This window comes from Gavia stellata, chromosome 4 (genome assembly GCF_030936135.1).
Source record: "Gavia stellata isolate bGavSte3 chromosome 4, bGavSte3.hap2, whole genome shotgun sequence".
Classification (NCBI taxonomy): Eukaryota; Metazoa; Chordata; class Aves; order Gaviiformes; family Gaviidae; genus Gavia; species Gavia stellata.
The window spans coordinates 54,137,651-54,156,707 of NC_082597.1; the positions used below are offsets into that span (position 1 = coordinate 54,137,651).

Here is a 19,057-nt window from a genome sequence, read left to right on the forward strand (position 1 = left end):
CCCTGAAAAGCAGCCTCTTTAGCTAGCAGTGTAATTAGTTCTGCTCTGTTTGGGAGTGAACTAAGCTGTCTATCTCTGTTTCCAGCATCCTTCTGAAAGTCTGCACATTTCTGAGGAACAGATTTCAGGAAATCCGGGACATCGCCCGTAACACCCTCACTAAAATCATGGAAGTGTTGGGAGTGCAATACCTTCTGTACATCTTAAAAGAGATGCAGTCCGCTCTCGTCCATGGGTACCAGGTAATGCTGAAATTATTCTTCTTCTGCTCTCCGTAGGTTTTTTTTAATGTGTTAGGAGGAGAATCCAAAGGGAAGTTGCTACTGAAATTGTTTTGCACTGGTAGAACAGCTTGGTATAATACAACTAAATACTATTACTAGTGCCTACATCAGTCTTTGTTATGCCAAGTGTCAAATGAGGGTCTATACCCAGAGAATGTGGAGTCTAAGCAGGGAAGAAGAGAGGATCTCCATCTTCCCAGTGAAGAGTTGAGGTATGGAGGTAAAGGATGATTTTCTGGTTCCAGTAAAATTAGTGGGAATCTTTCCAGTAAGTTCATTAGGGCCAAGCATCATCTAAGGTGAGTTGCCACAGACACTGCACAGACAGTATGTGTTGATGCTTATTGAAGTCTTGCTTCCTAGATCAAGAGCCAAGGCTCTGACTATTAATTCGTGTTTCCTCTTTCCACAGTGGTTTGGGTTAAGAATAACTTTCTATGTGAATTACCACAGTGGAATGGCACAAGCTTCTAGCTGCTATAACAGTGGAAGTGCCAATTAGCACGGCCTGAAAATATCAGTAAGAGCACTGGGGAAAGAGGAGATTCTGACCCTCCTGCCAGTGTGTGGAGGGACAGGGGGTCCTCTTCCTGCTGCCAGTACATGGATTCTCATCCTCCCAGTGATTTTTTTTCCTATAATGAGAGTTCAAGTGCAGTGTGTGAGTTGTGATGTCTCTGCTATGGGAGTCTCCCCATCCAGTATTATTAAAGAGGTCTATGCAGGGGTTTGGAAACATGATCTGTTCTCTTTTTCTCTAGCTCCATGTGCTGACTTTCACTGTGAACCTGTTACTGAAGGGCCTTACTACCAGGCTCAGTGCTGGTGATTTGGACCCCTGCTTAGATATCCTGATTGAGGTAAAAGCTACTCAAGATTTAAGGAAAGAGCATCATGAAGTACCTGGGGCAGGTTCTGGGAGGAGAAGGTTTTGTGTAGATTGTCTCGGACTTGGTGGCAAACAGGACTGATTGTGTGTGTACTGCAAAGGAAGGACACTGTTTTCTACTGAGGCATCAGCAGACCCCTTGTAGAGTAGCAAAGTATCTCTGGGTCTGTATCCTGAGCCCTGCATCCTGAAAGGGAATGGGTTCAAGATTAAGATACCTAACTATGTTTCCCTGTACTCTAAATGGCTGAGCAAGTCAGCAGACATCTAGTCAATGCGACTCACGGAGCCCAGGAGATCAGCTGGCCACCCAGATGGGGTACATTTGAATGCCTTGGTCTGAGTGGAGTCCCACTCCTTGTATCACAACACCACAGAGGCGTGTAAGAACATCTTCCTCATCTGGTGTGCTCAAACTGGGGTGGTTGACGTTGACAAAGGAAAGGTAGACCTGATTTGTGGGAAACCTGGAGAATTGTTTGTGAGTGGGGAAAAGTAGTGTTGTTCTGCTGCTACTGGAGGAATTAGTCTCTGCTTTTCTGCTCCTCTCATTCACTTCTCTTGCCTGATTTCCAAAGATTTTCAACCGAGAGTTGTTTGGGAACGTAGCTGAAGAGAAGGAAGTGAAGGGAATTGTCTCTAAGGTCATGGAAGCACGCAAGAACAAGAGTTACGATTCTTATGAAATTCTTGGAAAGTTCATAGGAAAGGGCCAGGTGACAAAACTTATTCTGCCACTGAAAGAGGTAAGAAAAGTCAGCCAGGGTCTTTCTTAACTCTGAGCGCTCTCAATTCTGTATGGTCTAAAAGAAACTCTAGAGCTTCCAGGTGGCTACTGTGACATTTCCTATATAATCCTGCTTTGGCTTTCCATTTTAATTTTGAAAGGCAGTATGCACCCAGCTCATAAAATGAGACTTTACTATTGATGCCCAGGGCAGGAAATGGTGTTCTGTGAAGCTTCCCCCTGCTAGAGAGGAAACATCCCACTATGAGTTCTCCATGCCCTCTCCCTCTGCCAACTCTTGTTAATGCCATTTACTCTTGAGCTCCAAAGTCCTGCAAGGCTGCTCTGTGGTTTGATCTTTTGCGCATGAAGGAAATGTCACCAAAATATGTTCGGGTTCTGTCCATGTGCAATAATTGCCTTTTCAGTGATGCATTTTTTTTCTTAGTAGGGTGAAACCTCACACAGAAATGGAGCCCTGGTTTGCTTATGAGCTCTGGAGTGTCCTGGTGGTGATAAGTGAACTGGCTGGAGTCTGAGAAGAGGCTAGAGAGAAAGGGGAGGGATGTTGGGGCAGAGCTGAGGCAATGGGATGCTGTTCATGTAGAGAGCTGGGGTCTTATAGCAGCAGGTGATGAGGGAGGAATTGCTCTGGCTTTTCCCATGATTTCTGAATACAGATGGCAGATCATTGCCCTCATGTTGCCCTCCTGACTCTCATAGTTGTGCCTTTGCAGATTCTGGAGAGCACCACAAGCTTGAAGATAGTCCGGAAGGTGCATGAGGCGCTGCGTCACATCATGGCAGGGCTGATCTTCAATTCAGATATGAACGCAGAATCCCTCCTCCTCCTCAGTCATGGTCTCATCAGTGAAAACTTGCCTCTGCTCACTGAGAAGGCTAAGTGAGTTCCAGGATGTTATCCAGATGGTCTGTTATTGGTTGGGAGGTTTGCTTGCAGAAATGGCAGCTCTCAAATCTAACTGATCAAATGTATGGGGGTTTCCTTGCTTTTGTTTGCCTTTTGTTTTCAATGTAAGTGAATTATTTGGGCAGTCAGAGGGCAAGGAGAAAGCTTGGGAATGAGCGCTTGCTAAACTCATGGGAGTCTACTCTTGAAAGTGCTCAGAGCCTTCAGTAAGGCTTTTTCACAGTCTGCTAAGCTGGTATATGCATTTGGGTGTCTGGATGAAGGGACATGAGGCAGTGTTTGGAAGTAAGCTACTAACTGCCATATAAGAGCTGTTTGGGGTCCTGGACATTTTCATGGGGACAGGAACAAGAGAAACTGTGGGCTGTCACTTTATCACTTTGGTGCTGGTGCAGAAGTCAGGGAGAACCATCAGATTTCATATCCATCTGGTGGTGTCACTGCTCAGAGCTGAGTCTTGGTGTCTTGCATTTCCTGTGTTACATAGGCCAGCTTGCTCTAGGATCTGACAGCTGTTTGCAGACTTCTTAGAGCAGTTTTATAAGCCATCAGAAACTGAAGTAGGTATCACTAAATGAAGTGCAGTGGGCAGTGGCAGGAGGTATATTTGCTTGAAGGAACTGCCGAAGTTTGTCTGTCCACTGAGAAGAAAAAAGTGGGGATTTTATGCAAACCAGTGTGCATTTGTTATCTTCGTAATAGTGATACTGTTCTCAGACTCTGAGAGTCCCTTCTGTCATGCTGCTCTCAAGTTCATTTTATTTCACTGTGTTCTGTTTGTGACCTGCTTTTGCTTGCTGTGTGGGTAGCAGCTGAGCACAGTCTAGCTCTCTTCACTCCTAACAGTGAGCTTGTTGTGGTGAGGGTTGAAATCTGAATATTCTCCTTTGCCATACACTGCTTTTCAGAAAAAAAGTTGCCCCTCCTCCAGATCCTCGGCTGCAACCAGAGAGCTGCCTACTACTCCAGCCCACTCCCACGAGAGGAGGGCAGAAAGCACATGTCAGCAGCAGGACTAACACGTATATCTTGGTTGATTCAGGACTTCGGGTAAGGATCTCCTCAGATACAAAGCTCTGCAATCAAGATTTTTGTTAAGAGTATCCAAAGGAAGGTATTCTGGATAATATTATATTAACAACACAGCCACTAGTCTTAACTTTATTTTGCATGTGGTAACTCCAGTGGTGCCTCTTAGAGAGCTATAAAAAGTGCTCAGCCTGTTGCAGATACTTGAATGGGATATGGCATAAGTTCTACTATAACCTGAAACAATGTGGGACTTTACTCGACTTATTTGAGTCCCAGCCTGGCTTTGAGATAAATGTCCTGTGTTTTCTACGCCAGCTGCTGCACATGAGCCTGAAGAGGTCCAAAGTAAATTCTTCTGAGGAGCATGTTTTGGAAATGTTAGACCCTTTTGTTCAGCTGCTTATAGACTGCCTGAAATCTATGGATGTCAAGGTACAGTTCTGAGCTGGAGTCTGTCTATTCTGTCTGTTCTACTAAGAAGGGTCCTGCCCACAAATGTCATCTTGCCGTTGATCTGCGAGGGAAGAGAAAGCCATCCAGTTTTCAAACCTGATTTCATATGTGTGCACTTTAAGTTGTTTAAGGACATGACATCCCAAGGAGGAGGAAGGATTGTGGCTGATGGAGGACTGAATGCTCTGCCCCTAGTGCTGCATGTTCAAGTATGGAAAAGTCCTCCTGGAGCATGTTTATACAAGGACTTTGCAGACTTTTTAGGCTATCTATGAGGAGGTTCTTGAGGTCCTGTAGCTGCTGGGAGTGGTGTTGTCACAACCATGGTTTCTTTTGATCCAACTCTAATGTCTATTTCCAGCACCACAAACAGCCTCCTTTTTGGACAGCTTTGGGTTTGAGTGAGCCGAGGAGGTGAATCTGTTAAACCTTGAGTCTCCCAGGGATGGAAGCCATGCCTCATATGCTGTCAGATACCGGGAGCAGGACTTTCGGATGACTTGGGTTTTTGGCAGAACAACTTCTATGCCTTGAAGGCACCTCTGCATCAGAAAAAGTTCCTGCCATCTGCTGAATCAGCACAGTGTTAATGTCTTTACCTAGTAAAATCAAAGTTAGAGAATTAGGGAGTGGCAGATAGTCTTTTTAGAACTGAGAAGCCTTTTGTATTACATATGAATGGGTTGAAAGAGGTTGATTTTGTTAGCTAATTACCTTTTACCACAGTTGCAGATAGCCTGCCCTGTGTCTGTAACAGTGAGAAAAGTGTTCTGTCAGTGTCATTGTACCCATATGTTGTCCTTTGGCTCTTTCTTACAGGTGATAACTGGTGCTCTGCAGTCCTTGGTATGGATTTTAAAGTTCCCTTTGCCTTCTGTGAGTACGAATCTGGAGCCACTGATCAAGCAGCTTTTCCTCTTGCTGAAAGAATTTGCCAAGACAGGAATAGCCAAAGGCCAGAATTTCCACCTGGTTGTGAGCTGTTTCAAAGTAAGTCAGACCCAGCTTGCTCTTTTCTACTTTAGGATTAACTTTGTAGAATGAGACTCTTCCAACTGCAGATCCCTCCTGCAGCTGTCCCTGGAGAGATAGTCTGGAGACTGCAAGGTGGCGAGGGAAATGTGGCCTTGCTGATTCCTTCCTAAGTGAAAACTTAAAGAAAGTTACCCCCCAGAAATGCACAGCTTGGATCTGAAGAAGTGTTTTTATAGAAGCATATTTGCCTTCTTTCTTCCTTATAATGGTATCTTGTTACCACCCTGTGTTTTGAGAGGCATCAGTTTTGTACTTGAATAGCTTGCTTTTAACATGATTAATTAGAATGAACCCTTGCAGCTGAAGTGAGACAAGGGAAGAAGGCAATTAATAGTAGTAACTACTCTTACGGTGTGCAGTGTCTTCCTGTAGATGTCTTCTAAATGCATTGCTGAATTAATTACAGCTTTATGATCATAAGGGAAAGTTAAGAGTAATTCATGCTGAATGTCAATGCCAGAAGAATTCTCCTCTCTTCCTGGCTGTATTCCTGCATCATGGTTCATGTCTGTGAGCATCCCCACTCATTTCAAGGACTGGTCTGAATTTGTGTATTTGCTTGTGTTCAGTTTTTGTCTCAGAATTGCCAGCTGAAAGCAAAATGTGATGAGAACAGTGTTAGCTACATGTTTCAGAGCAGCAGTTTGTCTTTTCAAACCTAAGTGGTATAAACAGGGGCTTTGGTGCGGAATTATGTTTTATGGCATTGCATGTGTATTGACAATGTGCGATTTGATTTTGTAGTGTGTAACAATACTTGTGAAGAATGCAGAGAGTCAGATAACAAGCAAACAGCTCCAGGTGTTGCTTGGTTTTGCTGAAGAAGACATTTATGATTCATCACGCCAAGCCACTGCCTTTGGCCTTCTCAAGGTATTTCTGTGCAACAGGCATATGGGTTCTGTGAGCCACTGGAATGGCAGTGATTCTACCTCTTGGTGAAAGGCTGTGTGATCTCACATAAGGAACAGGCTGTTAAGGCTCTCTGTTGGGAGGGCAGGAAGCAGCAAAGCTTTTCTGTTTGACTTGTAGTCACTCTTCAGAATTGTTTGGGAGGCTGTTTTATGCATCCTCCCATTTTTATTTTTTATGGGTTTTTTTATTTATATGAGGATGTATTTGGGTCTGAAGATATTTTTGCTAAAGTATCGACATCCGTAATCATTAGACTATTTTGTGTCCTCCAAAAGTAATAGATATGGATTTGTAAGCCACCCTTTTTTATCCCCCCCCCCCCCTTTTTTTTTTTTAAGTTACTCTGGCTGTGTTTGAAGATGTGCAGAAGTCAGTGTTAATGTACCACCTGAGACCAGTGTAGTCCCAGGTTACAGTACTGCATTTCACACTGAGCAAGCAAAATGACATGACTTCAGCTGTGCTTTCACTTTTTTAGGCTATTTTATCCAGGAAGCTGATTGTCCCTGAAATTGATGATGTGCTGCAGAAGATTGCCCAGCTAGCCATCACAGGTCAGAGTGAGCCGGTCCGAGTCCAGTGCAGGCAGGTTGGTAGAACAGAAAGCCTCTTATCTTACTTTACTTAGAGCTGTCTAACAGGCTAGAGGACTTAGTGTGGCCATCCCAGCTCTCACAGACATGTGCCTTAGCCCTGCTGAACCCATAATCCCATTTCTCCTTCTTACTAATCCTTGTTCCCCTTGTTATCTGGCTGGCTTTAGTTCTTGTGACTGATGCACTGCAGAATTGCAGACTGCTTGCCTATGGTGAGAGACTGCTTGCCATGGCATACCTTCAGAGAGCTGCTCAGCAGCAGTGACACAGTCCCCCCTTTGGAGGCTTTTGGGGCCATGTAACTAAGAGCCTTGCCCTTTTTTTGAATCCCAGCAGAAGAGAATTTGCCACAAATCCATGATTCCTTCCCACTAATTTGTCATTTTTTCCAAGCTAAAAGCAATCAAAAGGCAGAATTAGTTGCTTCATTTCAAGCGTTGGGGTACAGATGCAGCAGGAGCTGTGCATAACCAAATAGTGCATTGCCATAGTTACAGGATGAATTTTGAAGGATGCAGAATCTCTCGTAACAGAAGCCTGCGCAAATCACAGTAATGCTTTAAAGACTGATCTGGCAGTTGTCAAATGCCTGCAGATCCTGTTCTGGGCACAGAGCTTGACAGCAATTGTTGGCCTCTGCTGTAATAGGAACGGATTGAAAGGGATGATTCTCTTAAACTTGCTGCTCCATCACTAGATTTTCTTCATAACCTTTTTACAAGCTTTTCTGAGTGTTTCTTGTAACACCTCTCTGTGGTGTTGTTTTTTCTTTCCAGATTTACTTAAAATATATTCTGGACTACCCCCTTGGTGACAAGCTGAAACCCAATTTGGATTTCGTGCTCGCACAACTAGAGTGAGTTTATATTCCTGACATCTCTGTCAGAACAGAACCTTGTTGCCTAAATATGACTTTAGTGGCCACCTAAAGGGCTGCTCATGAGAAGGGGAGGGTTTGGCTGAAGTCTTGATTTTCCTACCTCTGAACTACTTCCCTTTTTCAGAGATGGGCTGTTTGATAAAGCAAGCCCTTTTTCTAGTCCCTGTTTCACAGCTGGTTTTGTTGTTCTTTATCTCTTCGTAAACAAAGGTTCTGTTGTTTGCGTAGTGGTTAACCAGCTCCACTGGTTGTGAACCAGGTGAACTGGAAAATCCAGAAAGAATAAGGAAGGACCATTTGTATGACTGCTGTCCCATGGCAATGGTCTCAACTGCAGTTGCAGGCACAGTTGAGATCAACTGCACCAATTCAGCAGCAGCAGTGTGCCTGAAATCTCCTTCTGAGCCTGAAATCTCCTTCTGAGCATGACCCCTCCCTTGCTCAAGGTGACAGTAGTTTACCATGTCCTCCAGCACCATAGCACAAGTGTCTCTATGCTGACTTAAGTTGGCTGAAGTCCTTTTTCACCTGTTTCTCTCTCTGTGCCTGTTCTCTGGGAGATGGAGCCAATGGGCCTGTTGCTTCTCTTCTCCTAAGTATCAGACCAGGTCTGATAGCTGTTGTAGAAAGATCCCTGTCAGTGTGTGTTTCTGGCATTGGCTATTCTTGTAAATTATTAGCAACTTTCTAGAGTATTAACCCAGCCCTAACCATTAATCGTTTCCTCACAGGTACGAGTATGAAACTGGAAGGGAATCTGCACTGGAGATGATTGCGTACCTCCTTGACATGTTCCCACAGGTAACAAGCATCCCTTGGTGTTCCAAGAATCAAGCAGTTACTGCAGCTTGCAATAACAGCGTTTTCAGAGCAGTTTATTTTGGGAGCACTTGGTAGTTCCTGTTATCGCTTATCATGAGCAGAATGTTCACTTATCTCCAAAGAACCTGGCTTTGCTCCAAAAGAGAAATGACATGCTGGAAAGTCTGCAGTACTTTATCTCAGTGCTCAGTGCTGCAAGTAAAATAAAGTTCTGTCAGCTGGGAGTTTATCCAAACTTGATGGTGATTTATGTCAGGAAGAAATACAACCAGTTTAGGAAATGGGGTGTGAATAGAAAGTGAAGTCTAGAGTTTTCTCATTGTGGGTTTTTTCAACATTCATGAGGGATGTTGTTGACTGAACTGGTGTGTGATGTACCATATCTGTTTTGTTGGCTTGACTGGAGAGGGAGGGCTTCTTAGTGGGATGGACCAAAATGGAACCTAAAAAATAACCATGCATCTGTGCAGCATAACATACACAAAATGCTAAGCTGCCTTAAAGCTCTGCAGCTGGAGCTTGACTGAGCATTCAGGAGACTGAGCGAAGTGCAATCAAGCAAGAATTTGGGAGGAAGGAAGAGAAATTCTGCACAGTAAGCTGTGCTTCACCACTGCCTGATTAGATGTAGTATCTCAACTTGGTTCCCGGCAATTCTGTAAAGTAGCAAAGAGCTGCTATCTCTGAGAGAAGGACCTTTGGGCTGATTGCTGCAGTGCTGAGGGACTTAAGCCTGTTTCAGTGAGAGTTGGGCATGAAAATGCCCTTTAAGGTCTGACACTCACATTGCTGTCCCAGGGACATGTTAGCAAGTCAGAGCAGGGCTGGGGCAGCTGTATACTCCTTGTGTGCTCCAACAACTGGATCATCCCATCCTACCTTGAGTGGACCCCACTCAGGGCTGACATTGTTCCTGTATGCGGTGCAACAAATACCCCTCTTTGCCCCTTTGAATGCCAGAAGCCCCTTGGGGATGTGTGGTTCACTAATGGTTGTCTCTTTCTAGGATCTCCTTCACAAATACTGTGGACTGTTTTTTCTCTCTCTTTGTATGATGATGATAAATGATGACTCTGCCAAATGCAAAAAGATGGCGGCTTTGACATGTAAATCGCTCCTCAGTAAGATAAACAATGAAAAACAAGATCTGATGTTTTCTCTGGTCACAGAGTGGTTTCACAGCAAGAAGGTATTCTTTGGTCTTTTCACTGACCACGTCTGAACTCTGGGGGCTGAGTAAGATTAATGCAAGTGAACGATTGCTAGTACTAGGTCTGGTGGGTTGGTGGGTTCAGCTGTACCTGATTTAGTAGTTTTAGGAAAGGAGTATGGGCAAGACTCAGATTAGAATAAAAGCTCGTTAAAGCTGTGCTCAGTGCCATAGCTCTTGCTAGTAAGAAGAGCAAGAAATGGTATAGCTTCATAAAGCTGCACAAATGTAAGGAACTGCTGATGCTGTAGGTCAGCCTACAGACTTCCCAGCTGCATTGCGCTGCTTTCTAACAATTCCTTGTTTGGTTCAGGTATTTCACCAGGTGTAGTCTTTGCTCAGGTTAAAGGTTTGAGCAAAAAGCTCTTCTGATGCCAGTAATTGGCTTTTTGTGCTGTCTTTAGCTCAGACTTGCTTCATTCTGTTACCAGCAGCTGGAAGGTGGCAAACTTGGTCTTACAGATCTCCCATTTTGATCTGGGTGCATGGGTGTTTAGTTATTCTCAAACTGGACTCAGGTTCTGTCCCTCTACACTAGTGGAGTAAGTGTTCTTCAACACTTCATCCTTTTCATCTCTAATATATTCAGTTCTGGTTTATAGCTGTGAGCCACCTGTTGTGTTGTGAAGAATCAAAGAGTGCAAAGTAGCTCCCAGAGCTTTGCAGCTGGGAACTGGGCTGGAAAAGGCCTTTCGGCATTTGGTTTTAGGGTGTGTTTCCAGGGATGACTTGTGCTGCCAGGCGCTTTTGTCCCTAGCTGGCAGCATCTCCTTTTTCAGTAGTGCTCTAAAAACCAGCTTCTCTTAAGATGCTGTTGCTACAGGCAAAAATAAGGGTTTGCTACCAGCTCCTGCACATGGGAGCTGCAGGATTTGATTATCAAGAAGTAACAAGGGGTGTATTCCTTCTGTTGGCAGAGCTCACACAGGAGGTTGGCTGCCCAGGCGTGTGGTTTGTTTGTTGAAGTGGAGGGAGTAATGTTTGAACGGCGGCTTGAAGCTGTCCTCACCTTGATTGAAAAAGAAATCAACCCAATTAAATTTGAAGAGGTAAGTAGTTTTTCCCATGTGTGAGGCTTGGGAAAAGAGGATTAAGAAAATTTAAAAAAGTAAGAAGTGTAGGAGAGATGTAACAGTTGGACCTACTGTTTGGGACTGAGGAAAGACATGAAACACGTGCATTTGTTCTGAAGGGGACCTCACTGACCTAGAACCATATTTTTTGTCTGTAAGCCCAAACCTGATGTCACGTGTCACAGCACAGGGGGCAAAGGAACTTTGAAAAGCCACCTGGCCTGAGCCCGCAGCCATACTGTGTAACCAGCAGATGTATTGCTCCTTGCCCCAGCCTCTATCAAGATCTGTGTGGGTGGAAGGGGTTCTTGAGACAGCCCTCAAGTCTCAGGCTTCCAGTTTTTACCTGTATGACGTGGTGGGTTGACAGCATGTAGCAGTATGTACGTCGAGGTAGTTTTCCCTGCTGCTGGTCTTCCCTGCAGTGGCAGGAGGAGGAGGTACTTTTTTTTTTTGTTTAAAGCAGAGTTATAGAAACCACCACCAGAAAGAATGGCAGGGTGCACAGGTAGCAGTGGGATCGGTTGGAATCTGTTTAGTTGGAAAACAGGCTGACAATCACACTGACAACATCCGTTTAACTGGGAAATGTGTCTGCTTGCTGCAGAGATTTGTGTAAGTGTGGAAGGTCAGGAGTGCATCGCTTGTGACTGCCTGCTTTGTTCAGTGTTATCTACAGCTTTAACTTTCAAAGGAGTTCCCTTCCTGTACTTCAGACCATGGTTTTGTTTTATGGAAAATCTTTTTACTGCACATGATTAACTCAGAATAACAAAGCTGCCTCAGATTCTGCTTGGCATGTAATAATCCCAAAGGGATCCCAGTCACTGCACCTGGGGAGTGGCCATGTATGTTACTATGTGCAAGGGCAACATGCTGAACAAGAGAGAAGAACCTTGGGATATGTAAATTGGCGAGAGATGAAAATAAAATACCTGCAGTGAGGAGAAATTCAGTGTAATCAACCCCGCTGCTGCAACATGTAGGTAAAGCACTTACTAGTTATATCAAGCCAGCTGGTGATTGCAGGCAGGGTGAGGACCTGAAGGCGATTTAGTAAAACACAGTGCACACAGTGTTGTCATAACAACTTGGGGCTTGCCAGGTGACACAGGCAAATCTGTGCTCAGCTTGTGCTCATTTGATTCTCATTATTAGAGCCAAATACATGTATAGACATAAATGATACACAATTTGTGTAATTGCTTGCATTTGGAAACATAACAGTTTGTTATAGTAACGTCTGTATAAAATAACAAGAAGAATGATTCTAGTAAGAATCTCCTGAAGAGGTTCAGTCTCCAGAGGAAATGCTTTAGTGGAGCTGCTTCTCTTCTGTTTGTTTTGGGAATTGGGTACAAGTCAGTCTTCTGTTTCTTTGCAGGGTTGATCTGAAATTTATCTAGTAGTATAAATAAGTACTGTCTTCAGGTTCTCATAAGCATCTTTCTTGACTTGCTGATTTTATTAGATAACTGAAGAGGAGGAGGAGAAGGCTGCAGATAGGCTGCTATTCAGCTTTCTTGTGCTGGTAACAAAGCTAATCACAGAGTGCAACTTGATTCAATTAACCAAGAACAGTGATGTTGTGAGTAATATCTGGGGTAAGTACCAAGATTCTTTGAGTGACATGTTTTTTCACACCCTAATAAAACAAGTGATCTTTGTCGTACAAAGCTCACATGCTGCAAAATGCTAATACACATCTGTTACTGGGCAGTGAAAGAGATGTTAATGGAAAAGGTTACATGGTTGATGAAAACAAGATGCCTTCTGTCTCAGTTGCTGGGAAGCATTTTCTATTATCCCAAGAGCAAACAGTTGCAAACTATTGCATGTTTGGCCATAATTACATCCTCTTGGATGAAAACGTTCAGTTCTCTTGGGAAGATGAGATTTTCTTGATAAGATCATACATACCAGCCAGCAAGCGATGACACATGGTAACAGTGCTGCAAGTACTGTGTGTTGAGGCCTGGAAGTTATTTGATTCAAGCAGTTTCCCTATGAGTGAGATTGTACAATGTCAGGCTGGCTTATTGGCATTTTGTTGCCTTGTTTTTAATTGCTTCATTTGCTGCTATCAGAAGGCCTGGATCTGGCTGGTTAATGTCTTCAAAGAGTTTAGCCTGCCAGGTGCCTTTAGTGAGATAGGAGATAACCCTTGTAAATCCTGGACTGCTTGGTGATGTGGAGCTTGGACAGAGGCAAGACAAGAGGGCAACTCCATCTCTTCTCTGAAGTATCCTCAGCCTCCATCCAGGGGTTTGATCTGACCATCTGCAGCAGGGCCAGCTCACCCGAGTCTCACAGTAGCCAGTCCTCAGACGTAACGGGCAGATGAGCTGTGGCACTAAGTCCCTGAGGGGACCATAGTTGCTGCAGAAACATGACTTGTCAGCCAGGATTGGAGCAAATGCCTTTTTGTGCCGTGCCCACTTTTCCTGCCCAGTTGCCATCACTTTCCAGCAATGGCCCCATCTTTGGATGTTTGGAAGTGCTGCAGGTGCATTCAAGAACACCTGGTCACCATGGGGACATTTGGCTACCTGTAGCTTTTTGCTGCTCTCTGCTTTGGTTGGAGAGTTGCTTCACCTTTTTATTGTAGCATGTGCTGTGGTAATTCTTGGAGGGACCTGGTGGTTCTTCTGCTCTCACTGGACCAGCTCCTGTGCTGAAAGAGGTTTTCTTTCCCCCAGGTCATGTCCAGTCTCACCTATGGTATCCTCACAGCTGGGTCTGGCTGACAGCTACTGAGATCTTTGGCTTGTTGTTTGCATCTTACAAGCCAGAAGATCTTGTCAGCAAGTGGAGGGAAAGAAAGGCAGGGAAGAGGAAAAAGACATCAGCAGAGCTGTCTGCATCCACAGTCTTCCTGACTGCTGAACTGGACAAAAAGGTAATGATGTCTGTACTGCTCCTTCCCCCCGCCCGTGCCCATTCCCTGGCTGGAACATAAAAATAGTGTTATAGTTTGGCATGCGCATTTCTCTTTTAGTTGCTCATCTGCTGCCTAATCCTGATCACTTAAAGCATTTGAGGAGGTGCCTCTGCTGCTGGGAGGGGGCTTCTCTGGGTGTTATTCTCAGCAGCACAAAGATTCCTCTCTCAGCTGCAAGATGCAGGCAGAAGTTGTGCTGAGCCAATCCCTTGGCCTCCCCTGGGAACTGCCTTTGGTGACTGCAAAACACTGCTTTGAGTTTCTGCTACTGGCTCCCTTTCATGGAGTAATTTCCTTCTCCTTTTTCCTCTCTCCAGATGAAGGAACTCGTGTTTGCATTCTGCCATCAGCTGCAGTCCAAGTTCCTGGACCTGTCTCTGGGAGAGCAGGTAAGAGCAGGAGAAGGTCCGGGGCTGCAGAAGGGCGCAGAGCAGGCCCTGGCCTGTGAGGGAGTGTTACGTCCTAGTCAGGACAGCAGTGCTGATGGCTGGTGGTGGCTCAGGGCAGATACACAGTGCAGGGCCAGCTGCTCTGTGCTGAGGGCATCTGAGCAGGTGCATGTCTCAGAGGGGCCCAGAAAAGTCCCCCTTGTGGTGTTAGCCTGCTGGAAGGGCTGAGGGGTGGTCGGGACCATTGCAGGGCAGGACTGGGGTCCCTTCTGTCAGGGAGAGGCTGGCTCTGCAGCCCAGACTGGAGCAGGCTGGGCAGCCAGATCATGGAGCAGGCATCCAGATCTCTGGTGCTGGTTCCCTGCAGCTGCACTGGAGCCTTGGCTGTTTGCTGGGAGAGTTTAGTCCAGCTTTTATGCTGTTGCTTGAAGGTCTGACTCCACTGTGAACCTGGTCAGAGATTTCCTTGTGGAGAGCCAGGGACTGCTAGAGGTGGGGAAGACAAAAGGAGCAGCCCTGCCTCAGGGGGTGCTGGAGCCCAAATGGCATGATAGCTCATGGGGACTCTCCCAAACTGCAGGATTATATTGAGGTGGGCCTTCACGTTAGGGGCACATGCAGGGGGTGACCCCTTACAGCCTTCTGGGTTAGCCAGTTCCTCTTTCAGATCTAGCCTTGGCTCTTAAATACCCTGGGCACTGCTGGTGCTGACACTGGGGGAACCCACAGTGACTGACTACTCTGTTTTACACTTCAGGTTATAAAGAATTTGCTTTTTGTGGCAAAAGTTGTTTACTTGCTAGCCCCTGCCTTAGAAGAAGGTAAAGAGGCTGAAGGAGAACTTGGCTGTGAAGTGGAAGAGCAGGAGGCCTCAGAAAATGAGGAAGAGAAAGACATTTCTGCTCAGGGAAAGGGAGGAAGAGAAGACACGGAAGAGAAAGGCCAGCCAGCCACACTGCTATGGTTAATGAAGAAGCTCTCTCTCATGGCAAAGCGAGAAGCAGCATATTCCCCTAAGATCCCTTTAAAGGTAAGAACAGGGTTAGATCAGATGCTTTTGATGTGGTAGACACTTGCACAGCAGTGTTGCTCTGGCTCTTTGCTTCCAGGGGACCAGCTGTAGAGGGTGCAGGGAGCTGGTGCTGAAGCGAGGATTAGTAGGTGCCAAAGAAACAACAAGCACTGGTGAGGCCGCACCTTGAATACTGTGTTCAGTTTTGGGCCCCTCATTACAAGAAGGACATTGAGGTGCTGGAGCGTGTCCAGAGAAGGGCAACAAAGCTGGTGAGGGGTCTGGAGCACAAGTCTTATGAGGAGCGGTGGAGGGAGCTGGGGTTGTTCAGTCTGCAGAAAAGAAGGCTGAGGGGAGACCTTATCGCTCTCTACAATTACCTGAAAGGGGGTTGCAGAGAGGTGGGTGTTGGTCTGTTCTCCCTAGTGACTAGCAACAGGACAAGGGGAAATGGCCTCAAATTGTGCCAGGGGAGGTTCAGGCTGGATATCAGGAAAAATTTCTTTACTGAGAGAGTGGTGAAACACTGGAACAGGCTGCTCAGGAAAGTGGTAGAGTCACCATCCCTGGAGGTGTTCAAGGAACATGTGGAGGTGGCATTGTGGGACATGGTTTAATGGGCATGGTGGTGTTGGGTTGATGGTTGGACTGGATGATCTTACAGGTCTTTTCCAACCGTAGCAATTCTGTGTGATTCTGTGTATGTGATTTCAGTTCGGGATTCTCAGGAGAGGCTTGTGCAAGTCTGCTTCTCCTTGCTGTTGCTTCCAGCCTTTGTGTGTGGTGGTGAAAGTGTGGGAAGGCCAAAGGCACCAAGCTGAAGGGGACAGAGCACTGCCTTTGAAAGCCCGAGAGTGCTAGGTTTATGCAGGCAGGGGAATGGCAGTGTGGAGTTACTTGTTAGGAGAAGGGGAGGGTGTGGGAGAGCATCTGGAAAAGCACTGTGGTTCTCCATGGTGTATGGTTACAGAGGCTGAGCTTTGATGTCTGCAGCTGCCTCAGTACAGGACAGTGAGAACAAGTCTGTTCAAAGTGTTAACAGCTGCCAACCCGGTGAAGTCACAGCTTACATGTCTACAGGATCCCTTGGGGTTGTGTCTCATCTAAAGGCTGTACTTGGCTGCAGTAAGACCTTGTAACAGCAGTGAGTTTCTGACTCGGATGTCTGTAACAAGGCTCTGTGTATAGAACAGTTGATGCGCAGCCCTCTTGCAGCAGTTCAGTTAGGTAGTTTCCTTCCAACCTTCCTTACTTCATGTCTCACACGCTCATTTTCAGAGAAGCTGCATCTTTAAGTTCCTGGGAGCAATTTCAGTGGATCTGGGGAAAGACAGGATCAAGCCATACCTTCCAACAATTCTCACCCCCCTGTACAGGGAGCTGAACAGCACCTATGCAGAGCAAGGTAAGTGATTTCTCTGACAAAGACTAGCAAAGAGGAAAGTGTCAGAACTCTGCCTCAGCACAGACACCACCTGTCATTCCTTTTGTTGAGGCATAGATGCCATAAGCAGTGAATTTCACTTACTTACAGTCTAACCAAAATACCAGGAAAGGAGAGTATTTGACAGCTCTAACAGAAATCTACATGTTGACAAAGAAAACAGACTGGACTAAAGTTACGCAGGCTCCTACATGCAAGTGGGTAAAGCTTGAGCATGTGATGTAGTGGAAAAGTGTAGTAATCAAGGGTGGACTCATAGTGGCAAGACTAATGGAGTTCTTGCTGAGGAGAGGAAAAGAGCGTGGGTCGTAGGCCAGAACAAGGCTGTTGCTAAGTGCCATTATTTTTTAATTGCCACAGTTCTATCTGCTGTGAGGCTTAGGGGCATGAAGATCCATGCCCTGTGGTTAAAACTGTGTTTCAGATTTAATGTAAAAGAGGGTGTGTTTTATGGCAGCTTGTGTTACTGTAGAGCAAGGGACTGTGTAAGTTGGAATCGACAGTTTGGTGGTTGCTTGATGTTTTCCCCAAGCTCCCCCTTTTGAAATAGAGAAAATGACCTTTAGCATGTGCCATGTGTGCACAGTGACTGAAAGAAAGTAACCTTTGCAGGCACAGAGAGCTGTCTGCTGCAGCAATGCAGCACACAGTGTGTGCAGGCAGGTGTACACCTATTGAACTGTGCACAGAACTTCTCCCTTTCTCCTGAAAGAATCCAGGTCACTCTGTCCTGCTTGATACTACCCGAGTTAACACCACTTGTTTCTCCCTGGAGATCCACATTTAAAAGATCTTAAGAAGTCATGCCTGGTGGGGGAAAGGCAAACAAACTTCCCATTTAACATGAGAGACTTGGCTTAAGAGCAAGTCACAGCTGTTTAGATAGTTCATGGAAATGTGTTAAGTCAAGTCAAGCAAAAATCAATGTCAGGAAAAGAACAGACAACAAACTAAAAAAGTTATAGTACTCTAAATCTGTGGTTTGTATATGCCATGAAAATTCAGTGTGCAGCACTGGGTCCCCACATCTCAGAAAGGATACAGAAGAACTGAAAAAACTTGGAGGAGGGGAGGAGGGTAGTAACAGTGTTCTAGGTAGGAAACAGCTGCTTTGGCTACCATTTTTTTTTTTTTTATGCTAAGCAAGTAGGAGACTTGGAAAAGATATGGTAGAGATTGACAGTATCGTGGGTGGATAAAGATCAACTTTTTGCTTTCTCTGCCAGCACGAGAACCAGGGGCCTTCAAATGATTTTTCAGAACTGCAGAAGTGGTTTTCCACAGATGGGGGTGTAGACCCAGGGAACTTGTCACTGAAGGATGTTGTGCAGGCAAGCAGCTTACACAAGCTTCTCTGGAGGCTGTACAAGTGCTTGTAAGAGGGATCTGTTGGAAGACTGCAGGAAACGTTTGCCCTGCTCTCAGTTTTCCCTTAGCATCTCTCTGTAGCCTTTTTTTCCCCTAGTATCTTTTTTTTTTTTTCAGTGATTATAGTTAATGGTTAGGATCACTAGTTAGTATTAAGCCAGCCCTTATTGTGCGTACTGGACAGAGATGCTGGCTGATAAAGCGTGCTGAGCTGGAATCGCCTCTATTTCCAACAAAGCCTATTCTGAAAGAGCCCTGGTGGCTGTGTATGGGAAACCACTCTTAACCTCTGAGATGCCATTATCATTCTGAAAAAAACTTTTGCTTCTCAGAAGTATTATTTTTTGTTTGCCTGTGTGAAGTGCCACTTGTGGTCCTCTGGGAAAGCTGGTGAAGAACCAGCAGATTTCACAAGCGTTTTTACTCTGGTCTCTATGGTATATTGGGCAAGATGAATCAGTACAGTTGGTCTTTAGTAAAGAAAGGGGAATCCTTACTGTGCTCTTAGCTTTCATTCCATATGCTGAAAAGATTAAGCAAGTTAATTTTGTTTTATTAGATCCAACACTGAAGAACCTTTCCCAAGAAATCATAGAACTGCTCAAGAAGTTAGTTGGACTGGAGGCTTTTTCGCTTGCCTTTTCTTCTGTGCAGAAACAGGCTAATCAGAAAAGAGCGATGAGGAAAAAGCAGAGGGCTTTGCAGGTAAGGGTTGATTCTGTTTTCTCTTCCAGGAAAAAGAAATAGGGTTTTCCTAAAGGCTCAAGAGCTGATGGGGAAGGTGAGTTTGAAGAGCAACTTCATCCTGAATTGGCACAGTTAATGATTGTTTCATTTCTGAACCTTCACAAGAAACTATTTAAGATCAGCCTCTTGCGCAGCTTCTGCCTGACAGGGATGCTGTGCTTTCTCGCTTAGCTGAAGAACAGTGGTAAACCTGGACAGAGCAGCCAGAATACCCTCAGTTCTGAGGAGCCTACGAAAACCCGTGCATTGTCTTACCAGTCACCAGTTTCTTAGGAAGTACCTGATGTTTACAGAGACAGTTGTTAGTTG

General features: G+C 45.3%; 1 protein-coding gene across 1 annotated transcript in view; it reads left to right on the top strand.

Annotated features, from left to right (window-relative positions):
* UTP20 (UTP20 small subunit processome component) overlaps positions 1 to 19,057 on the top strand; it is a 65,964-nt gene that overhangs the window by 46,521 nt on the left and 386 nt on the right. The window contains exons 43-61 of the mRNA XM_059816308.1: positions 86 to 242; positions 1,046 to 1,144; positions 1,752 to 1,919; positions 2,638 to 2,804; positions 3,740 to 3,881; positions 4,179 to 4,295; positions 5,136 to 5,306; positions 6,096 to 6,224; positions 6,745 to 6,855; positions 7,639 to 7,718; positions 8,474 to 8,543; positions 9,571 to 9,753; positions 10,692 to 10,823; positions 12,319 to 12,451; positions 13,547 to 13,746; positions 14,106 to 14,177; positions 14,935 to 15,207; positions 16,468 to 16,594; positions 18,561 to 18,706. Coding sequence (XP_059672291.1) covers positions 86 to 242; positions 1,046 to 1,144; positions 1,752 to 1,919; positions 2,638 to 2,804; positions 3,740 to 3,881; positions 4,179 to 4,295; positions 5,136 to 5,306; positions 6,096 to 6,224; positions 6,745 to 6,855; positions 7,639 to 7,718; positions 8,474 to 8,543; positions 9,571 to 9,753; positions 10,692 to 10,823; positions 12,319 to 12,451; positions 13,547 to 13,746; positions 14,106 to 14,177; positions 14,935 to 15,207; positions 16,468 to 16,594; positions 18,561 to 18,706 — 2,677 coding nt within the window. The remainder of the gene's footprint in view (positions 1 to 85; positions 243 to 1,045; positions 1,145 to 1,751; positions 1,920 to 2,637; positions 2,805 to 3,739; positions 3,882 to 4,178; positions 4,296 to 5,135; positions 5,307 to 6,095; positions 6,225 to 6,744; positions 6,856 to 7,638; positions 7,719 to 8,473; positions 8,544 to 9,570; positions 9,754 to 10,691; positions 10,824 to 12,318; positions 12,452 to 13,546; positions 13,747 to 14,105; positions 14,178 to 14,934; positions 15,208 to 16,467; positions 16,595 to 18,560; positions 18,707 to 19,057) is intronic.